General features: G+C 39.0%; 1 protein-coding gene across 1 annotated transcript in view; it reads left to right on the forward strand.

Moving 5' to 3' along the window:
* IMPG2 (interphotoreceptor matrix proteoglycan 2) overlaps positions 1 to 22845 on the forward strand; it is a 69740-nt gene that overhangs the window by 37434 nt on the left and 9461 nt on the right. The window contains exons 9-13 of the mRNA XM_033433274.2: positions 1279 to 1299; positions 7994 to 8238; positions 9731 to 9816; positions 19895 to 20198; positions 21299 to 22602. Coding sequence (XP_033289165.1) covers positions 1279 to 1299; positions 7994 to 8238; positions 9731 to 9816; positions 19895 to 20198; positions 21299 to 22602 — 1960 coding nt within the window. The remainder of the gene's footprint in view (positions 1 to 1278; positions 1300 to 7993; positions 8239 to 9730; positions 9817 to 19894; positions 20199 to 21298; positions 22603 to 22845) is intronic.

The following is a 22845-nucleotide window of genomic DNA, read 5'->3' on the forward strand; positions in this document are numbered from 1 at the left end:
CCTATTGGATGCAGGGGAGCATGAACATAATTAACAGTGTATGCATCTTTGGCATAGTCTTGTCACAACTTCTGGGTTTTCCAGAAATAATAGCAAGCACTTACGAGCACAGTGTGCCAGTATTTATATTAAATCGAGCACAGTGTGCCAGTATTTATATTAATTCATTTAATCCCAACAGCCATGCTGTGAAATACTTATCGTTATCCTCCTTTTTTTCTGACAAGGAAACCAGAGCACAGGGAATTTAAGTATTTTATCTAAGGACACTCGGCTAATTATTGGTGCAGGGGCGAGGGCAAGCATGGTAAATTGACCCTCCACCTACTCTCACACCATGACCTGTCTCCCAGTTCAGCCTTAGCCCTTTGCACAGGATACTTGCCTCCAGCTGTGACTAAAGCTCACATGAGAGCCTGAGAAGGTGAGGCTTTTGAAGTCCTCTCTCATTTGGCAGCACTTGAAAGGCAACTTGGCCTTTGGGATCAACTTGTCTAGGTTTAAATCCTGCCTTTGGCACTGCTGGCTGGATGGTTTTGGATAAATTAACAAGCCTTAACTCCTCCGTTGTATAAAAAAGATAATTTATACAATTTATATTAATCCTGCTTTATTAAAAAATACTTTTAAATGCTTTGGGTAAATTATTTAGTTGTTTTGTTTCTCAGTTTCTTTACCTGTAATATGGGGATGTTCATGGTCCTTAATAAGTTTTCATGAGGATTAAATGAATTAATTTTTGTAAAATGCATAGCACATGGGAAGTTCTACTACATTAAATAAATAAATAAATAAATATTAAATAAATAAATATTAAAGGCTATGCAATATCCTATAAGTTAGTCAGTCCTGACCTTTCCCAACCCCTTAGAACCTTACTATATACCATCTGATTTTCTTTTATTCATTTTAATACCACATAACACATTGTATCCCCCCAAAAGTATTCCCAATTTTGTTAGTGCCAACAGCTGGAGTTCTCTGCTGATCTACTGAAAAAAAGTTTATTTATAAAGAGATAACCATATATTAATTGTTTAAAAGTATTTTTAACAAGTTTGAAGACAGTAAAGACTATTGATTTTAAAATAGAATATTTTCTCCACCTTTGCTATCTTCCTTCAATGTACAGGAATTTGTCATTATCTAGTATATACAAGCATTTTCATTTAAAGAAACATTTCAGAGGAAATACATTAAGAACTTGTAGTTTGATGAATTATATGACAATTATAACGCTCTTAAACTCTGCTTAACACTTTCCATTTTTGTTTTCAGATCCCCTAAGGAAAATGGCAGGTAGAGTAACTTTTGGCACTTTCTATACTGTCCACCTAATGAGGAGGTAGTTCAGAAAATATGGTAGCCCAAGGTCCAAGGGAATGTGGCTTAATTTCTTTATTACTTCCAGTATCACTGTTCATCTCCTTACAGATGAGTTGGCCAACATTTTTTTGTTAAGAGTCAGATAGTAAATATTTCAAACCTTTTCACACTATACAGCCTCTGTCGCATCTACTCACCTCTGTCACTATCAGATGAAAGTAGATGTAAGCAATATATTGAAAATGAATGAACGTGGCTGTGTTCTGATAAAACTTATTCATGGACCCTGAAATGTCAATTTCATGTGATCTTCACGTCACAAAATATTGTTATTTTGATTTTTTTCAACCATTTAAAATATAAAATCCATTAACTCATGGACAGTGGGCTGGATTTAGCTCACAGGCTGTAGTTTACAGACTTCTGTCATAGGCTGCTGACTGACAAGTACTTTTATTTTTTAATCTATTTTTATTTAGTTTTAAATCAAAAAAATTTTTTTGAGGTATAGTTGATTTACAATTTTTTTTTTTTTTCTTTTTGGTGGTACGTGGGCCTCTCACTGTTGTGGCCTCTCCCGTTGCGGAGCACAGGCTCAGGATGCGCAGGCTCAGCAGCCATGGCTCACAGGCCTAGCCGCTCCGTGGCATGTGGGATCTTCCCAGACTGGGGCACGAACCCATTTCCCCTGCATCAGCAGGCAGACTCTCAATCACTGCGCCACCAGGGAAGCCCTGATTTACAATTTTATATAAGTTTCAGGTGTACAACATAGTGATTCACAATTTTTAAAGTTTATACTCCATTTATAGTTATTGTAAAATATTGGCTATATTCCCTCTGCTGTACAATATAGCCTACGACAAATACTTTAAAATATTGAGTTATACTTAATTTAAAATTGGAATAAAAACTGGCATTAATGAAAACACTTTCAAGTATACTATTGTCATTGAATAATATAATCAAGTGTCATTTTAAGTGGTAAATGAAAGGGAGAAAGCTGATCTCTATCATAGTTCATTTGCGAAAACAGCTGCTCTCTGGAACTTCTTAGAAGCATAATATAAAAACATAGTCAATTCCCCTTGTGAAGGTTGCTTGTCATTTTATCTTTGAACTCAGCTTTATTTAAAATTTACTTTCTCTTGAAAGATTGATAACCATAATATAGAAAACATGAAGCAAATTCATAAGCTAAGTACAGAGATGTTTAGAGATACGGTAATATTTCTTCATTGTAATATCTTTTTAAAATATTTTTATTTTTTTTATTGAAGTATAGTTGATTTACAGTATTATATTAGTTTCAGGTGTGGAACATAGTGACTCAGTATTTTTATAGATTATATTCCATTTAAAGTTATTATGAAATATTTGCTATATTCCCTGTGCTGTACGATATATATCCTTGTAGCTTATTTATTTTATACATAGTAGTTTGTATTTCTTAATCCTCTACCCCTATCGTGCCCCTCCTCCCTTTCCTCGTCCCACTGGTAACTACTAGTTTGTTCTCTATATCTGTGAGTCAGTTTCTGTTTTGTTATATTCATTCGATTATTTTATTTTTCAGATTCCACATATAAATGATAACATAGAGTATTTATCTTTCTCTGTCTGACTTATTTCACTAAATGTAATACACTCCAGGTCAATCCATGTCATTATGCCTTCATTTATATAAGATATAATATCTTATATTTGAAAAGGGCTTTCTGACTTCCTCATTTTCATTTATATTATTTTAGCAAATATTCACTAAGTGTCTGCTAATTGGGCAAACCTTGTGCCTGCAAAAATGAATAACTGTTGGTCTCCATCATCTAGGAACACAGTCTAATTAAAAGTGCTTTCAGAGATATGTCAAAGTACGGGTTCTTTTGTTTTTTCATTTTATTTTCTTATGTCCCTGTAAGATAGTGAAAATGAGAATATTCATTCTCCTTTTGGAGGTGAGGCAATTTTGCCTTAGAGAGGCAAACTGATTTGACGTAGCTTACGTGACTAGAGGGTATCAGATATTTTGCCCAAAGTAATCAGGATTTGGGTTTCTGTACTCTTAGTATATGCAGACTGCTCTGTGTGTTTATATTATAGGTATATGTGTTGATGGTCAATATTCAACCAAAAGATTGTTTAATTGCTGCCCTCTTGGGGAGATCAGAATGTTAAAACAACCCGAATTCTGATGTTAATCCTGTGATCAAAGAATGGTTTCAGTTGCTGAGTGCTAAGTTCTCTATCGGGACACAGACAACAATATGAAACCATTAGATTTTATGATAGAATTGTTAACCTAAGTACAGTTTCTAAAATTGTTCAGTATTGTCAGATATTAACCAGTTGGTGGAGTTTATTCATAACTTTCTGGTATACTTTTATTTTGAGCTGTGTGTGAATGAATGTGTGGCACAGAAATAGTCTATTTATATAATATGTAATACCCCTCTCTCTCTCCATAAGCATTTATATACACATGAAATTTTCTATTTGCTTTGTACCTCTTTCAAGATGCACACATTATTTTAAGTTATTAGGACCCATTTGAAGTGAATAAACAAAATATCTGCCTGGTACACACACTTCAAAAATTCAGCTCCAGGCCTTGTAAGTATGCACCTTCTTCCTAATAGAAGTATGAGAGAAGAAGGGATGTCTGAGTTTCTCTGAAATATCTTTAGTTGGATCAGTTGTCACGAGATGTGGTATCATTATTTTTTCTATTTAAAACCTGCACACATCAAACAGCCAATCAGGGCATTAGAGGTGAGGAATAAGGGTAAATTTCACCTCCACATGATTGATGTCTCTGGAAATAGCAGTCAGACAGAGAAACTTTCCTCTACATAGCAGTCGTTTCAGTTTAGAAGATGAAAGATGATGCTATGGTGATGGTTGGTTAACTTGGAGTTGCTGAGTGCAGAGAGCCAGCATAGCTTTCTTCAGTCAGATAACGCTTTGTCACCAGTGTGCATTCTGCGTCTTATGTACTTTCTTTTTCTCTTGGCTTTTATTCTGTTCCTCATCTTGAGATGTCTCTGTATTCCATTTACCATGCCAGAACTAAGTCTGTTCTGGGTCATGCTGAAGTTCTCTGATCTGAGAATAAATGGTTTTCTGATACCTCAAGCATTACTTTGAGTTCTCTTTCCAGGACAAAAACTTGGTAATAAATTGCAGTATCTCTGTGAGGCATTTTATCTTCTTTAAAGAATTTATCCTTACTAGACAAAGTAGATGATATTAGAAGTGTTATTTTTAGAAGTCCAAGGGAAACATTAGGAGACAAATTATATTTTGCCAGTAAAGAGTAAGGCTAGTGATCTAACCCAGACTGCCTGATTTGCTCAGATTTCTTGATCTAGGAACATTTCTCTTGGTCTTCTCCCTATGCTATTTAAAAGTCATGCAAAGCATATGGTAGGCTCTCAGTAAAGGCTTGACTCTCCTTGTCTGATTTTCTTTGTAGCCTTGTCTGATTTGCTTTGTAGCTCAAGTGCTAACTGGCACAACCTTTTCTTCTTCTCCATTTTTTCCCTTATCACTGCTTCCTTAGAGCCTTAGAGTCTTAGAGCCATATTAACATGTTAATAGGTTGGGCATAGATCCCAAGGAGAAGCTCACCTTTCTGGAGATGTAGGCATGGTCCATCCCACAGAGCTTGGAAAGAGCATGCACATCCTCACAGAGTTGGGTTCTGGCTGTGAAGCAGTGTCCCTAAAATCATTACCCAGAAGACACAAATGTATGAGGATAATATGCATGCTCTTTAGGGTGAAAAATTACTCTTTCATATTTAGAGACTTAAAAACCCTTCAGATTAAGTCAGGAGTATCACATACTGTCATTTAAGTGGCACAAATTCAATGGTCTTATCTGCCTGCATTACTGAATAAAATTGACCGTTTGTTTTTTCATTATTTTCAAAAGTATTTAGGGAACTGCTGTGAGCCAGGTATTGTGTCCTAAATGCTTGGGACACATGTGGTGTGGTAAGTTGTGGCCAGTAAGTGTCCCTCATACTATTTTATTTCACATTGGGGCCATCATTTGGTTATTTTAGCATGTTTTACTGAATTTATTTCTTTACAAAAGGAAATCAGGAATTACTCATGAATCAGCATATTGCGATATGAAAAATTAAGGGTTTGAGGGAATTTACAGATGACAAGCAGATGTCTCGCCACTTAGTAGGGCATCCGGGTGTCAAAATGCTCAATTACCACTTTAAAGCTCCCTAAACCACCCTGTTGGAAGTGGTAGCTTATCATATCTGGGAGGAAAACCTTACTGACCTTAGAGTGGGACAGGAACATCGTATCATGCCTGGCTGCTTCTGTGGCAGGTGAGGGGTAACACCTTCATGGCTTCCCCTGTAGGCCCTGGACAAGATCAGAACTGCCAGTGTTCCCAGGAAGGAGAGGTCTCTTGAGACCAATTTATGCTAACCAAACCACAAAATACAATGCCGATTGATCTATTTAAAGCAAGAAATATATCTGCCAACTGACTAATTATTGCATTGCCTTAGCTCATGCATTCTTTCCCCATAGGACAGTCTGTAGGGAATTACAATCAAAAGTTCCTTTTGCAAGCTTGAGATCAGAGAAAGGAAGTTGGGTGATCCTAATGGCCAGTATCAAAGTCATGCTAGCCTGTTGCAGCTGTCTCCAGTCTAGGGATCTGTGTTACAAGGAAGCCACAATACACTGATCAGAAACTTTTCACTAATGGTAGCATAAATTATTAGTTGACTAACCCTTTTTCTAGACTCTATGAGACACTTCTCATTATCCTGACACTTTTTTTTGAGATATATGAATACCTTAATTAGGCTGCAGTTTTCTCTTTATATTCAGGCAGGTATAGATTTCTGTTAATTTGATAGGCACTTAATGCCAGGTACCAAGCCAAACATTGGAGATAGAAACTCAAGGAGAGACTGCAAGGCAGTCACTATAAACAGAATCTTTTTACAAAACAGCAAAGGCTATAATCAAGGAATATATAAGTGAGCTCAGAGGAGGAAGTGCTTAATTTATTTGAGTGCTTTGCTTTCGGCATCATTTTGCTCCTATAGAATGTCTGAAGGTGGCAGATTATTTCCATTGCACATCTGCCTTCAGTGGTTTATCTTTGGGAGAGTGGTATTCTCCTTTCCTCTGGAGGGATCTTGGTGTGTCTTGCTGGGTACTGCCTCTGATGGCTGTGTCTCATAGACTGGCTGGAAGCCAGAATGATGAGTAGAGCAAAGCCATTCTCATAATGACTTTTTTCTGGTAGTAGTTTAATTAAAGTTACTGAGAGTGTAGCAAAGTAGTTCAGAATACAGGTACTGGAGTCAGGCAGATCCGTGTTTGAATCTTGACTCTATCTATCCCTTATATATAGTGAAATTTTAGGCAAGTCTTTTAACTTCTTTAAAGCTCGGTTTCTTAATAATAATCTGAAGGTAATAAAACCTTCATAAGGTTATTATGAATATTAAGTGAGATTAAAGCCTGTGAAATACCTGTCACATTGTAAGCACTTACAAAAATGTTAGTTTTTAGCTGTTAGATAAATCTGAGTGTCTAGAAGGAGTAATTCTGTTGGCTTAAAAATTTTATATTCTGATGTTTCTTCAAAATGACTATTTAAGAAAATATCAAATGACATATCATGTCCTACTAATTATTTTCACTTTATCCTTTATTCCAAGAAATCTTCTCTTTGCTTGTGGAAAGATAGTGAAAAGGCCCCATTCCTAGACAAAGTTATTTCTTAGCACTTGTCAAACTTTTATTCAGCACATTAAGGAGGGAACCAACAGAAAAATGAGAGCTAGTTTCTAGAGCATTTGAAAGAAGTATATATAGTTAATTGGGAAAGGATTGTTAAGTTAGACACAACATTGCTAAATGCCCTACTGGTTAGTAAAATCATAAACTTTGGATTTATCGTTCTATCAGGCCAAAAAACCCATCACATTTTAGTAGTTCTTTTTTACAATCCACTATTAAACTTTATAGGACTGTAAATTGTCTGTGCTATAAAACAAAAGTATGTCTCCTGAGAGACTTAGATAACTGTCATATTAGAAAATATTCTAGCATGATATTTTAAAAGAGTCATCAATTTGCTTTATCTCCAAATATTTCATATTTTCCTTTCACAGTAGGCAACTATGTTTTAGTTCATAGTAATTAAGCTTCTTCATTGCTTCACTCCCCATTGTGGAGTACATAATTCATCCAGCAACAGTAATAAAGAGATATGAGAGGATTTCCCATTGTTGAGTAGAGTTAGAGGGTTTTGTTTTGTTTTGTTCTTTTAAATCAGGTAGGAAAAAGGCTAATAGGGAAAGAAGGAAGCAGGCTGATAGGGAAAAGGAGCAGTTGGCTTTGAAGGGGTGAGAACATGGGGGAAGAATACGCTCAGGTATTGTGCAGGGTTGACTCTGCGGCCTCCTTAGACCCCTTTCCATGTTCTTAGATCTATAACCCTCTGTTCTCTGGGAAGAAGGGGATGGCTAAAGGTTTCCCAGAGTCTTCAGAGAATGGTGATGGAATCCATGCTTTTTGAGACTCTCCCTCTAGGTCTAATGTTTGTTCTTGGTGGGTTCAAAGCTCCTTTCTTTGTGTTTCCTTGGTGGGACCTAATCTGTTTCTCTTTTCATCCATAGTGGCATAGATGTTCACTATGCAGTTACCTTCAATGGTGATGCCATCAGCAATACCACCTGGGACCTAATTAGCCTTCACTCCAACAAGGTGGAGAACCATGGTCTTGTGGAATTGGATGATAAGCCCACTGCTGTTTATACAATTAGTAACTTCAGAGATTATATTGCTGAGACACTGCACCAGAATGTTTTGCTGGGGACCTCCTCTTTGAATCTGGATCCTGACTCCCTTCAGCTTATTGATGGTAAGTTGGATAACCATTAAGTCTTTGTACAGTTTTAGTTTCTTTTCCAGTATATTCTGGGAAAACTAATTTCCAAAAATATTTATGGTTCTGGCACTCTCTAGACTGCATGAGACAGAAGCCATCCTGATGTGAATGGCGCTTTAGCCATGCAGATAATTTGGGTAGATCAATCAGGGGTTTCTGGTGGAAGAATGGCATGAGGATTAAGATATGCCATAGGCAAAATGAGGTTGTTTAGGAAACTAAATCCATAAACAACATAGTGAGGTCTTCCTTTTATGTGGAGCCTGTGGTGGAGCTACTTCCTAGAAGGTGTCCTAAAAAAGAGGTCAACAGTTCTCTCAGAATTTCCAAGCAAGTTTAACAAAAGCTTTAGGATATCCAGTACAAACTAATTCAGGTGTTTTGACCTTTCAGTAGATGTACATTTCAATTGCTCAGAATTTTATTCCTAAAATCCATTTCTGTTTGTTTTGCCAGCTTCAGAGTTCTGAATGGCTGCAGCTTTCTAGGTGACTCAATCATCTTAAAAGATATGTTCATCTTTGATCTCATGCTACTTGTTTTCCATAGAAGACAAGATAACTGAATACACAGTTGAAAAAGAATTTTGGAAAATACTTACATTTTCCAAAAATAGGGTCTTTGACTTCTGTTTGATCCCTTTATGCCAGTGAACAGGTGAATTAAGAGAGATTCTGCTTCTATTTTTGTGTATGCACCAGATCACCTTTCTGACAATCCTTTCTTTTTAGCTTTTATTGATTCCTTCTCTCCTCCAGGCAAAATCATTTTCTTTTTTGTCTGTGTTCACATACATTATATAAATGTCCTTCATATTGTTTTATAATATGTATTTATCTGTGACATAGGGAACAGTTCCACAAAAGAAACTTGACTTTATTAATGTTTATAGCCTCAATCTCATCAAAGTCCATGGTAACTAGCAAGGATTCAGTAAATCTTATTGAATTAAATTATACAATCTACTCTGTTAACTTTATGGCTTAGTATTGGTATAGTGATAAACTCTCTGGTGTCTTACCCCATTTTTCAAAGGCACTTTCTGCCGAAAAGGAAATAGTTTTGCATAATTTTCTCCATTTTTAGCATCAACTAAATGAGTTGGAATTTCAGTTCAACTTCGTTATTAAAATGAAAAAAAAATCAGTTTTAAAGCAACTACTTCATAGGAATCTTGAAAAGAGTAAAAAATTGCTTGATAAAGGAAAGAAAATAATATAGGAGTGTCCTAAATGTAATGATGGGGAGAATATTTATTTTATGTTTGAGTCTTGTAATTTAGACAGATTGTGCTAATATAAGTACAATATTTGAATAAAGTATCAAGCATTTTCTAAGCGACTCCCCATCTGTTCTACCCAAATGTAAGCTATAAAAAGGAAAAACTTGGTTTTTAGTTGTCCCTGAACCTCAAGTACAATTGTGTCTCAACTAAAAATGTTCTTTAATGTTACTCTTTCTTTAGTGAGAGGAGTTTTACTTCCCCAAAGTGAAGACCAAGTTTGGAACACCCAAAGTTCAAGTCTTCAGGAAACCTTACCATCTATTCTGGTAAGTATGTTTCTGTGTTTTACTCCTAGAACCAGGCCCTCAAGCTTTTCTTCTTTGTACACTTACCTGCTTACTTTGGTATCATGACTTTCCCAAGCTGTTCCTATTACACATATTCTCTTATATCATCCTTGGGACATTATTCATAGTTGTCAGCTCATGGGACCCAAGTATTGGTTCAGATAATTTAAGCCTTCTACAGTGGTTAAATGAAGTCCACACATTTGGCATTGCCAAAGTCCACACATGGTAGAAAGCTTATTTATGGTTCATACTTGCTTGGTGATAATTAAGCTATAAGTGCCCACTGAGTTGTTCTCTAAAAGTTACCCAGAAATAGTTTTTATAGCCAAGATTATAAATTTGGTGTACATAGATACAGAGTATACATTTTTGTTCCAAGGATTGTATTGAAGAAAAAGTTTAGACTCCAAAGCATATAGAACAGTGTGTGTATGGAAAGGAGAGAAGGCAAGAGTAGAAATATTGGCTAGTTGACAGGGATGGTATATCAGGCCTGCATTTTTTTTTTCATATTTAAGTCCATTTATTTCTAATGTTATTTATCCTTACATGTGTGTTTTTTTAATTGCACTTTGAAGTTGTAGAATTTCTTTTTTTTTTTTAATTGGCATATAGTTGCTTTACAATGTTGTGTTAGTTTCTGCTGTACAGCAAAGTGAATTAGCCACACGTATACATATATCCTCTCTTCCTTGGATTTCCTTCCCATTTAGGTCACCACAGAGCAGTGAGTAGAGTTTCCTGTGCTTTACAGTCTGTTCTCATTAGTTATCTATTTTATACATAGTAGTGTATATATGTCAACCCCAATCCATCCCACCCCCACCGTCCAATCAGGCCTCCTTTTAACCTGGGCAGAAAGCATTCCCATTTGCACAGAAACAGCATGGAATGAACTTTCCTTTTTGTTCTTACCACTTAACTCCCCTGGACACTCTTCTGCCCCCTTCAAATCTCCACTTGCCATGTCATCTACAGGGAGGCATCCAGTAGAAAAGAAAGTGGCTTCCTCAAGTGCAGGTAAAACAACAACCACAACACCTGTAGAGACTAAGCTGTCTACAACACGACTATACGATCTTTTATTATCACACAGTCACAGAATGGCGACTCCCTTCTTCTTCATTCCCTGCTCCTTCTACCCTCTTGAGACTTCTTTTCTGTCTCATATGGCAAAGAAGAAATTAATGGTAATTAATTTCAGATACTTGTTTCCTGGCTTTAATCCAGCAATTGAAATTTAGGAAGTCTGCCCCAAATTGGCTTAACCAATATATACAGCCATTACTTCTGCTCAGGTATAGAGCAACTCAGTTTTGAAATGTGGAGTCACTGGAAATACTCTTTTTCACCAAGTTCCATGTTGGAGAAAAAAGGTTAGAGGGGGATTGACATCAGAGATTACATTCATTGGGTGTTTGTTTATTCATTCACTTATTAATTCAAGTATATTTATTTTGTGCTTTTCATGTGCCAAGTGCTGGGGAAACTAAGATGAATAAGGTGTGGCCTTGCCTACAAGAAGTTTCCAGTCTGGTGGTTGTAGACAGACTTCTACACAAATAAAGTAGTGCTGTCATAGGATTTCGTCCAAGGTGCGGTGGCAGGGAGTGGTGATCCACTGCGAACATGGCACATTCCGCTCCTTCTAATCCCATTCTACTCAGGGCTTCCGTAACCACAGATCTGTGATGATATCTTAGAACGATGTAAAGACAGAAATTTCTGCATAAGCCAGGGGTTGCAAACTGGAGACCAGCTGACTGGATCCAGCTATAGGCATGTGCTTTGGGGCCAATTTTTTTTTTTTAATTTTTATAAATTTATTTATTTATTTATTTTTGGCTGCGTTGGGTCTTCGTTGCTGCGCAAAGGCTTTCTCTAGTTGCGGTGAGCGGGGGCTACTCTTTGTGGCAGTGCGCGGGCTTCTCATTGAGGTGGCTTCTCTTGTTGCGGAGCACGGGCTCTAGGCACGTGGGCTTCAGTAGTTGTGGCTCATGGGCTCAGTAGTTGTGGCTCATGGGCTTCAGTAGTTGCGGCGCATGGGCTCTAAAGCACAGGCTCAGTAGTTGTGGTGCATGGGCTTAGTTGCTCCGCGGCATGTGGGATCTTCCCGGACCAGGGCCCGAACCCGTGTCCCCTGCATTGGCAGGCAGATTCTTAACCACTGCGCCACCAGGGAAGCCCCCAAATTTTTTAAAAAGCCAATATTTAAAAGTAAGGAGATTTTTGCATAAAAATGCAGATTTCCAACTTCTTTTGAAAACCGGAAGATCTGATATCATTAGGTTTACATTTCCCATTGCAGAAAGTGGCTAGAGCTTGGCTGAAAGAAGCTACCCCTTTAATTATTGGCAAACGCTACCTGGACTCATTTGTTCATTTATGTTGCCTCTTCTGTGGTTCTATTTGCATTTAAGCCAACTCCTTAGTTTTTCAATTTGAGGAGACATTGCAATGTTAATGGGTGATTAAAAAACATGAAAGAAAAGAATGATTAATTAGAGGTATCTGATTATTGCTTCTCCTCCTCCCCCTCCTCCCCTCCTCCTCCCCGTTCCCTCCTCCCCCTTCTCCCCCTCCTCCTTTTCCTCCTCCTCCTCCCCCTTCTCTCCCTTCTCTCCCTTCTCCCCCTTCTCCCAACTCCTCTCTCTCTATTCTTTAATAGAAATGAGATTTTTTTTATCCGATTTTATTTTTAGAAATTATTTTAGACTTAAGAATGTTGGGATATTGAATTTGACACCTTTTGGCCTCCTGGTTTGGAAACTCACTTGTTGCACAGTATGCTTCCTATAGCACTTAGCAAACTTTTCAATTGGCCTTAGCAGAAGTGAAACTGGCCAATATAATATTGAACCTGTTAATATACTACATTGAACTAAAAGAAGAATTCATGAGTTGAATTTGTTACTATGGGAACATCTATTCATATAAAAATAAATAAAGTGCTATTCCTGGCATGTATGTGTTCATCTTTCAAAATATATGAGAGAGCTTCATTGCCCTGCCCTGTTTTTTTTACTGGGTACTTGTTTGGAATAGATGGTCTTCCTTCTTTATTTAAAAAGTCAAGCTGTGGGCTTCCCTGGTGGCGCAGTGGTTGAGAGTCTGCCTGCTGATGCAGGGGATATGGGTTCGTGCCCCGGTCTGGGAAGATCCCACATGCCGCGGAGCGGCTGGGCCCATGAGCCATGGCCGCTGAGCCTGCGCGTCTGGAGCCTGTGCTCCGCGACGGGAGAGGCCACAGCAGTGAGAGGCCCGCGTACCGCAAAAAAAAAAAAAGTCAAGTTGTTTACTTTCACATTTTACGTTGTTTACTTGTGGCTTAATTTTTATTAAAGATATTGTGTATTGTTTTAACTTTTATGAACTGAAAAGGAGTTTATAGGTTTATGGAAATCATATATTACTTGAGCATTTCTTTTTCATTGAGGATTCAGCTGCTTTCCTAATGTGTGTCAGATCATAGGCTCTGTCTGATAAAACTCAGTTTCTTAAGTATAGGTCGAAGAGCTTAGCCTTCTCTCTTAGAATTTCAAAAAAATGCACACTTAGAATTTACAAGGATGTAAATATGCCTTACTCAGCTGGAAGCACAGGTGGCTTTAACATATCTCTATAAGTGGTTTTAGGTAATTCAGAGGAAAACAAGTGAATTCCCTGGTATGGTATGACACTCATCATCATACCAACATTTTTGAGGGACAGACTTAGTATTGAGTAAATGGCCTTCTTACTTTTCACTGAATACATATATAGTTTTAGATAATAGAAAAAAAATGAGAAAGAAAGAAACTTTTCCTCATATACAAACAGCCTCCATTTTCAACATAGATGTTTAAATATTAGAAAATGGTTTTTCCTCCTTTCTCTCCTTTGTGTTCACCTGGGTCTTTTAGATTTGTGCATATATGCTAACCTGAATGAGAATAGACTGCCAAGTCTGCTAGCTCCGGTTTCTCCTCTGGAAATCCTTTTGCCCTCTGTATGTATTCCTCAATGAACAGTCTGGTATAGTGAGTGAAGCACGGGGACCGAACTCTAGAAACTCAGAATCTGGTTCTGACTTTTTTTTCTCTATTTTTTGTGACTGTGGGCATTTCACTTCTATTAACCTCAGTTCCTTATTTTTAATAGGCAAGTTTGGACTAAATGATTCTTAAGAGTCTTTCTAGTTATAAAATTTGATAGTTTTGTTACATTCAAACATATGTGCACGCTCAGCCCCACTTCCTAACATAAGATTTTTATAAACCAAAGGATGGCCTTATAAAGCACTGAGCCTTTGGCAAAACAAAAGCTTCTATTTGTTTTACTTCTACATTCTGGAATTCAGTTGGTTGTCTTTTTCATTTATCTGGAATTGAGCTGTTGCTCTCTCCATCTGGTCAATTCATTTTATTCCCCCTAGCTTTATTGAGATATAATTGACATCCAACACTGTATAAATTTAAGGTGTGTAATATGATGATTTGATACACATATGTTGTGAAGTACTTATCACAATAGAGTTAGTTAACACCTCTGTAACTTCACATAATTACCTTTTTTTTTTTTTTTTGGTGGTAAGAACATTTAAGATTTACTCGTTAGACAAATTTCAAGTTTATAACACAGTACTGTTAACTATAGCCACCACGTTGTACATTAGCTACCCAGAACTCATTCAGCTTATAACTGCAAGTTTGTACTTTTTAACTGACATCTCTCCATCTCCCCATCGCCAGACTCTGGAAAACACCATTCTACAGTTGTTTTTATGAGTTTGGCTTTCTCAGATGCTACATATAAGTGATATCATACAGTATTCTTCTGACTTATTTCACTTAGCGTAATGCCCTCAAGGTCCATCCATGTTGTCACAAATGGCAGGATTTCTTTCTCTTTCATGGCTGAATAATATTCCATTGTATATATGTAACACATCTTCTTTATCCATTCATCTGTCAGTGGACACTTAGGTTGTTTCCATATCTTAACTATTGTGACTAATGCTGCAGTGAACATGGGAATACTATAGATATCTCTTTGACACACTGATTTAATTTCCTTTAGCCATATACCCAGAGGTGGGTATTGCTGGATCACATGGTAGTTCTATTTTTAATTTTATGAGGAAAAAATTTTTTTCCACACACCATTGCCAGCACTTTTGTCTTTTTGACAATAGCCATTCTAACAGGTGTGAGGTGATATTTCACTGTGGTTTTGATTTGCATTTCCCTGATGATAGTGATGTTGAATATCTTTTCATGTAGCTATTGGCCATTTGGATATTTTCTTTCTGTTTTTCTCAGACCTCCTATGGATACACCTTCTCCACACTTCTTGCCGCCTGTTGTGGCAGAATTCTTAAGCTTGTATGCTTTTTTTTTTTTTTTTTTGCGGTATGCGGGCCTCTCACTGTTGTGGCCTCTCCCGTTGCAGAGCACAGGCTCTGGACGCGCAGGCTCAGCGGCCATGGCTCACGGGCCCAGCCGCTCCGCGGCATGTGGGATCTTCACAGACGGGGGCACGAACCCGTGTCCCCTGCATCGGCAGGCGGACTCTCAACCACTGCACCACCAGGGAAGCCCTGTATGCCTTCTCTTGATCCTGCAGTGCACCAGGCTAAGTACTGACAGCTTTCCTAAAGAAAGTGCAAAAGCTTAACTTTGTCGTCTCTCCTTGGCCTATGGATAGATTCAGGCTGGCTTTTTGGGCCTGCTCGCTAGCTGTCTGCCAAAGTCTGCTCTCCCTGCCATGGGGAGTGCACACGAGGAGCTGGCCGTGGGGTGGAGGAGGTGCCTGTGGGGGTGAGGTGCCCATGGGCCAGTTGAGGGGGATCCATGGGCAAGGTGTCTTGGCAGCTCGTGGTCAGGCCTCCTGGTGGAGTCAGTCATGTAGTTAGTAGGATCTGCATCCCTGTGATATGTTCAGAGTCCTGGCCGCCGTTCTTTCAGCCACTTCCCATCCCCTGGTCGTGCAGCTTACAACTCAGTTCTCTGGATAGAGTGAGAGAGAAACAGACCTCTTTAGCAAGGTCCTGCACAGCTGGGGAGGCCAGAGACTCACTCACATGCTTTCACTTTCCGCTGTGCAGAAATCATGTACAGAGAGGGTTTCTCTTGGCCCTGAGCTGTGCTGCCTTGGGGGAGGGATGAGGTGGGTAAAGGGAAACTGTTCCTCTTACACTCGCCAATGTGTCTAAAGTTGGACTTTTTTGCTCAAATGGTGTGTTTGGAGCTTCTCTGTTGGACGCCTGGACTTCCACAAAGGCTCTGTCATTCATGGGTGACTGTCTAAGTCATTGTTCTCCAGGGGCTCCCAGACTGTGTCTGAGAGGGGCTGGAGCCAGTTCACGGGCCACCTCAGGGTCCACAGCCAGGACTGAGGTCTGTATGCTTCTTACCCTGTGCATGGGTGGGCTAGACTCCTTCTGGGTCCCTTGGTGTATGATGCTGGATCCCACAGCTCCCACAAAGGCACTTTTGTCCATAGAGGATGCCAAATTGTTACTGTTGAAGGGGGAGTACGAGTGGGGGATGTCTTACTCAACTGACATCACTCTGGCCCATTCTTGAGGACCCAGAAAGTTTTAGACCCTCTAGTCAGAAACGTAAGGCAACTTTGTGTGTCTGTTTGGTGCTGGGTTATATAGGAGCACTGTGTACGCAGGTCAGTGATTGCAAGCTGCCTTCACTACATAGAGTTATATAAGGTTACGTTCGCTCCTTGTGATGATGTACTCTTAAAATATTAAAATTTACTAGAAAAAAGCCAGAAATCTTCCCCCTGATTAGATCATCTTTTTGGCCTTACTCATGAATCAAGTCTTGATATCCTCATGTTTACTTCTGACAAGAGAATTCCCAAGAGGTAATTTCTTATCCTGAAATGGTTCTTTTATTATTATTTTTTAATCTTTTGCAGTTACATCCTGTCTTTTGAGGATGGTCTTCCTCTTTCTTTGACATATATCTTGCCTTTCTCTACTTTCTCTATATATTTCATTTCATCAGACTCTGGTCACAGACTCCAGTCTAATGCTCAGATGTGTCTTCCTCTATTCCATTTTTTGACCAAAGTCACACTGGCAAAAATATTCGCTAGTATTGCGCCATCACTTTTCATCACTTCCCTCTTAACTTTCTAGATTCTTTATTTCTAATCAAATTTAGCAGAATGATACCATTTTTGGTTCATGTTGTTGTTATTTTAATTGATTCTCATTCTTCCTTTTCTGGCTATTTGTATTTCATTACAAATTATGTAATCATCTTTTGACAGAAGTGATTCAAACTTTTATGGATTTAAAAAATACATTGCACTACGAAACATGGCACGGCCAGGGTTTCAATAGTAACAGAACCACCTGTTCTGTTAAGGGGTTAAGGGAGTGAAAAAGGGATCTTGAAGTATGCTGAGACTAATAACAGTGAGAAGCCATTCCCATCCATTGGATTGTAGGGCAAGGGGAGGAAATGCAATTACCAGAGCCCAGTGAGAGCTGAAGTTGCAATTGTAGAGGGACGCAGCTACGTCTGCAGTATTGAGGCTTGGAGGGAACTGGGAAGAAATACCGAAACCTCTCACTCTTCCTGTCTTTTGATCTTCTGCTTCTAAAAGTGTAAACTCAGACAGAAGACAGCTGGTAAGGGAGCAGGGTGATGAAATTATCAGGGAAGAGAAGGAGCTAGGGTGGTGGCAGATGAAAATAGCCAGCAGGATGGCCCACTTAAAATAGGACCTAATTAAAAGAGCATGAGCAAGGTAGGAAGTGTTGGTGTCACTGAGTTCCCCAAAAGAAAATTAGTTACTTGACTTAGTGCTTTTAGTTTAGAAATAGTAGATGAAACTGAGAGTATCTCCATATATATGCAGTGGTCTACTATGCATTTGTCACTAGAAGAGGGGATAAATTGGGTCATGCTCAGTGATTTCTTGCCTCATGTTCCCTCCCTTGTGACTAGGAGAATGTGCTGTCTAAGGCTTCCTCACATGGACCCTTGATGGAGAGACAAGGGGAAGTGTGTAGGCAAAGCATACAAGACTAATTAGGTCATGACATTGGGTTGAGTCCCTCCGTAGGCTAGTAGGTTGTTTAGTTCCTGGCCATGGACTGAAGTGTAGGTAGCCACCTTAAAATTGTGTGCTTTTGTTTAAAAATCACATTAGGCTTGAGAGTATATGCCAGTGAAAATTCACTACCCTTGGCAGGAATCTCCTGGAAGAGTGGGGAGAGGATTCTATTCAGAGTTTCTTAGTTTTCATGGGCTTCGTTTTGTTTATAGCTCTTCCATGAATTCTAGTCTTCAGGCAGGTTTATGCTTGTGGAAAATTTCTTGAAGGTTCCAGTTGATGAGAAATATAATGATTTAACAACTAAAGAAGTATTTTAGAAACCCAGGCTGGAATAATACAACCAACACATGATCAAGCTGCATCCTCTACTGAGGAGCTTTTAAAAGTACCGTGTCTAGGTCCTACCCTCAGACCAGTTAAGTTAGAATCTCTGAGGTGTGGGGTGTGGGCATTGGTGTCTTTAAAAAGCTTACATGTGATTTTTAAAAGAAATTTTATTTATTTACTTTTTTTTTTTTTTGGCTGCATTGGGTCTTCGTTGTTGTACGCGGGCTTTCTCTAGTTGCAGCGAGTGGGGGCTACTCTTCGTTGCGGTGCGTGGGCTCTCATTGTAGTGGCTTCTTTTTTTTTTTTTTTTTTTTTTGCGGTACGCGGGCCTCTCACTGTTGTGGCCTCTCCTGTTGCGGAGCACAGGCTCCGGATGCACAGGCTTAGCAGTCCTGGCTCACGGGCCCAGCCGCTTCGCGGCATGTGGGATCTTCCCGGACCAGGGCACGAACCCCTGTCCCCTGCATCGGCAGGCGGACTCTCAACCACTGCGCCGCCAGGGAAGCCTAGTGGCTTCTCTTGTTGCAGAGCACAGGCTCTAGGCGCGTGGGCTTCAGTAGTTGCAGCACGTGGGCTCAGTAGTTGTGGCTCACGGGCTATAGAGCACAGGCTCAGTAGTTGTGGCCCACGGGCTTAGTTGCTCCGCGGCATGTGGGATCTTCCTGGACCAGGGCTCGAACCTGTGTCCCCTACATTGGCAGGTGGGTTCTTAACCACTGCACCACCAGGGAAGTCCTTGCATGTGATTTTAATGCTATTTAGAGTAGAGAATGATTGATCTTTTCTATTTTCCTTTTTCAGTTTTTATCTAGGAAATATTTTGTGAATTCCTTCTATGCATATGACACTTCTTACTTTTTGTGATTCAGCATAGATTGGAATATATAAACTCCTATCCAGTGTTATGGCTGTTTTACCTATTAACATCATTAAACTTTTTTACGTGGACTAACCTTCACAGGATTAAATAATCAGTATGCTCAATGGTTGTGTTTCTGTCTACTTTTCTATTCCTGAAGCTAAACTTTAAGATACGATTAGTACTACATTAGTAAAAAGTCACTGGAAAGAGCAAATTTTATTTTGTAAGTGTGATACCAATTCACAGATGTTCCTATTTGCTCAAGGTAAGAGACCACATTTTGATGTGTTGCAATTTCTTATCAAAATAAAAGACCTTAATTTAATACCTTTCAGAATGATGAATAAAATTACTGATTGTTCTTTCTGCTGTGGGCAATGTGCTTAGGTCTTTGACAACAAATTACAGGTATTAGTAACATCTATGTATTTAAAGTATTTAAGCTAATAAGACAGAGGGAAAGGAACCATCTAAAGCAAGGCAAACAATATTTTCTCTCACAAACTCACTTTGTTTGGGATCTTTTAAATATATTATCTCATCTATTCCCACTTTCCAGGTGAGATTCAAGCGATACATGATTTTTCTCTAGATTTTCCAACTAGTAAGTGGTTGAATTAGGATTTAATTATGGATCTGTTTGATTCTAGAGCCCATACTCCCCTTCCCTCCCCCAATATTACATTGCCTTTTTGTCCCTAGAAAATCCAGGAATGTAGATAGATAGATGGTATTTGAAATTATTTTTATGTGTTTCTTTTATCTATGATATGATTTAGCCTCTTTTTGCCCCTCCAGGATAATACCCCTCAAGCTGAATGGCCCTCAGCAGATGAATTCACCATGAGCAGTATTTCACCACTTGATTTCAGCTCTGGTCCTCCTTCAACCACTGGCAGGGAACTCTGGTCAGAAAGCCCTTTGGGTGATTTAGTGTCTGCACCCAAATTAGCCTTTCCCTCGAAGGTGAGCCTCAGTTCTTCCCCAGAGGTTTTAGAGGTTAGCAGCTTGACTCTTCATTCTGTCACCCCAGCAGTGCTTCAGACTGGCTTGCCTGTGGCTTCTGAAGAAAGGACTTCTGGGTCTCACTCATTAGAAGATGGTAAGGAATTCTAATGACTTTTTGTACTTCTTTATTGTATCAGATGACAAAGGTTTTGAAGAGAGCGAGAGACTAGGGTTAGGAGAAAAGCATGGCAGCATTCATTAGGAGGAAATGTCTTGGGAAAGTTGTGTGAGAAAGGGAACAATCAGCTTTAATTGGTTGGAAGGGAGCATCCAAATAGGTAAATAATTAGAAATGAACTTGTGGGCTGGGCTGGGATCACCTAATAGATATTTTGAAGGTCTTGTTAAAGAATTTATAATTTAATTATATTACTATTTAAGAACTACTCTTCTTACTTGAATATTTGAGTGGTAAACAAACAGCCTCAAAGAAGATTATTCCAGTATCTTTTAATAGGATTAATTGGGGGCCAGTAGAGATTTTTAGCTTGTATTAGGCTTGAACTAGGGCAGCTACAGCAGAGATTAAGAAATGAAAGTCAAGTAGCTGATTTAGCTGTTGTGGGATGTGACTCAGGGATGGAGTATATGTGAAAGAGGAAGATGAACAAAGATATAAGTAATGAGTCCAGGATTTTGAACATTGGGTGAACCTGAAGGCTGATGGATAATAAACATAATAAGGGGGAGTTCCCTGGTGGTCTAGTGGTTATGACTCAGAACTTTCACTGCTGTGGCCCAGGTTCAATCCCTGGTCGAGGAACTAAGATCCCACAAGCTGCATGGCGCGGCCAAAAATAAAAAAAATAAACATAACAAGGAGATGGAAATTCCTTGGGAATTTTCCTAGGGAATTTTCTTCCTAAGTTTTTACTAGATTCACTCTTTGTTGTCAGTATGGCTACCAGCAGTTCTTTATTTTCAGGGAGTAAAAATAATCACGTGTTTGAAGATGCATTTTTTCAGTACCTGATGTCCTGTTATACTCAGTTAAGGGGGTTATAATCATGAGTGACTGTACCATATCACAAAAACATAATCATACCTTCTTGTTGTTTGCTGGATTTGGCAAAGTAAGTCAGCAACTGTCTGTTGTAATCTAATGGGGAAAAATGGGTAGCTGGTTTTATTAGGAGGACTGGGAATATATTTTGGCATCTATGTAGATTAATTCATGGTAAACTCTACTTTTAGGATTAACTAAAGTTAAAGGATCAGAAGATTTTCTTTTTGTTGATCCACTGCCTTCAAGCCCATTTAGTCGTCCTATGCCAAAAGAAATAATACCATCCATGGAAGACTCTGGGGTGTCTTTGACATCCTCACCATATCCGGTCTCCTCTGTCACATTCGATATTCTTGCTAAAGAAGTAACTACACCTTTTGGCATGGACTCTTTGGCCTCCAAAGTCAAAGGCCAATTAGAAGCGAGCACTTGGATGCCAGACACATCTATGGAGAAAGAGTTCATATTTGAGAGTGGTTTAGGTTCAGGGTCTGGGCAAAAGGTAGGTCTGATTACTTGGCCATGGAGCAAGACTTCATTAGAGAAGAGCACTGAACCATTTTCCAAGTCATGGCTTGAAGTTGAGGATTCAGAGGATTTACTTTTGCCAACTGAGGATACAGATGAGAAACTAGTTATAGATGACAGAATAGATTCCATAGATCAAAGTACTGAGCATTCAAAATATAGGCATTTTGATAGATCCACAAACTTTGCAGAGGATGAGACCCTTGGTGGACCTACTGTGTCCATGTTTGCAGAGACCACAACTCAATCTGCATCTCCAGTTCTATCCAAGCACACATCAGAAGTACCTGACATTGACTATTATTCAATTACCAAATCACCTCCTCTACTGACATCTGCAGCAATCTCTGCTTCTACTGATAAACCAATTCAAGAAGAACCCTTTCTAAAGGAGGATATGGAACAAACTACAGAGTCATCCAACCGTGAATGGTTTGACAGCAAGATTTCAGCAGTGAAGCCAGATGTGCAACCTTTGTGGACCATATTGCCAGAATCAGATGTAGTTTGGGTAAGAACTTCTTCCCTAGAGAAACTGTCCAGAGACACATTGGCAAGTACACCACAGAGTACTGACAAGCTCTGGTTGAAAACTTCCATGAAACAGTCTACCAAATTGCCTTCAACCACAAGTTCCACCCTGCTGGAAGATGAAGTCATTATGGGCGTACAGGATATTTCATCAGAATTGGACCAGATAGGCACAGATTACTATCATCCTGAGCTAATCCCAGAGGAAAATGGCAAGGTTGGTGGTTATGTGGAAATGTCTACAAGTATTCACTCCACAGAGATGGCTATTGTGGCTCAGCCAACAAAAAGTGAAGACTTGGGTCATACCCAAGCCGCAGGAGCTTTGGTGGTTTTCTTCAGCCTCAGAGTGACTAACATGATGTTTTCAGAAGATCTGTTTAATAAAAACTCTTTGGAGTATAAAGCCCTGGAGCAAAGATTCTTAGAACTGGTAAGCATAAGAAGTGAAATACAGGCATTAGTGAATAATCGTGTATGAACCACCCCTCTTTCCCCCCAGAGCATAAGATCTGAGCCAAGGGAAGTGTGGTCTGCTATGGATTTTCATTTCCTATCATCTACAAATACTGTAATGGCCTAGGCTTCATAGGAAAATAATGAGACAGGTGGTTACAAGAAACGGAAAACACAAAATGGTATGAGCCACACTTGGATATTGTATTCTTGGATATTG

Source organism: Orcinus orca, chromosome 5 (genome assembly GCF_937001465.1).
Source record: "Orcinus orca chromosome 5, mOrcOrc1.1, whole genome shotgun sequence".
NCBI lineage: Eukaryota > Metazoa > Chordata > Mammalia > Artiodactyla > Delphinidae > Orcinus > Orcinus orca.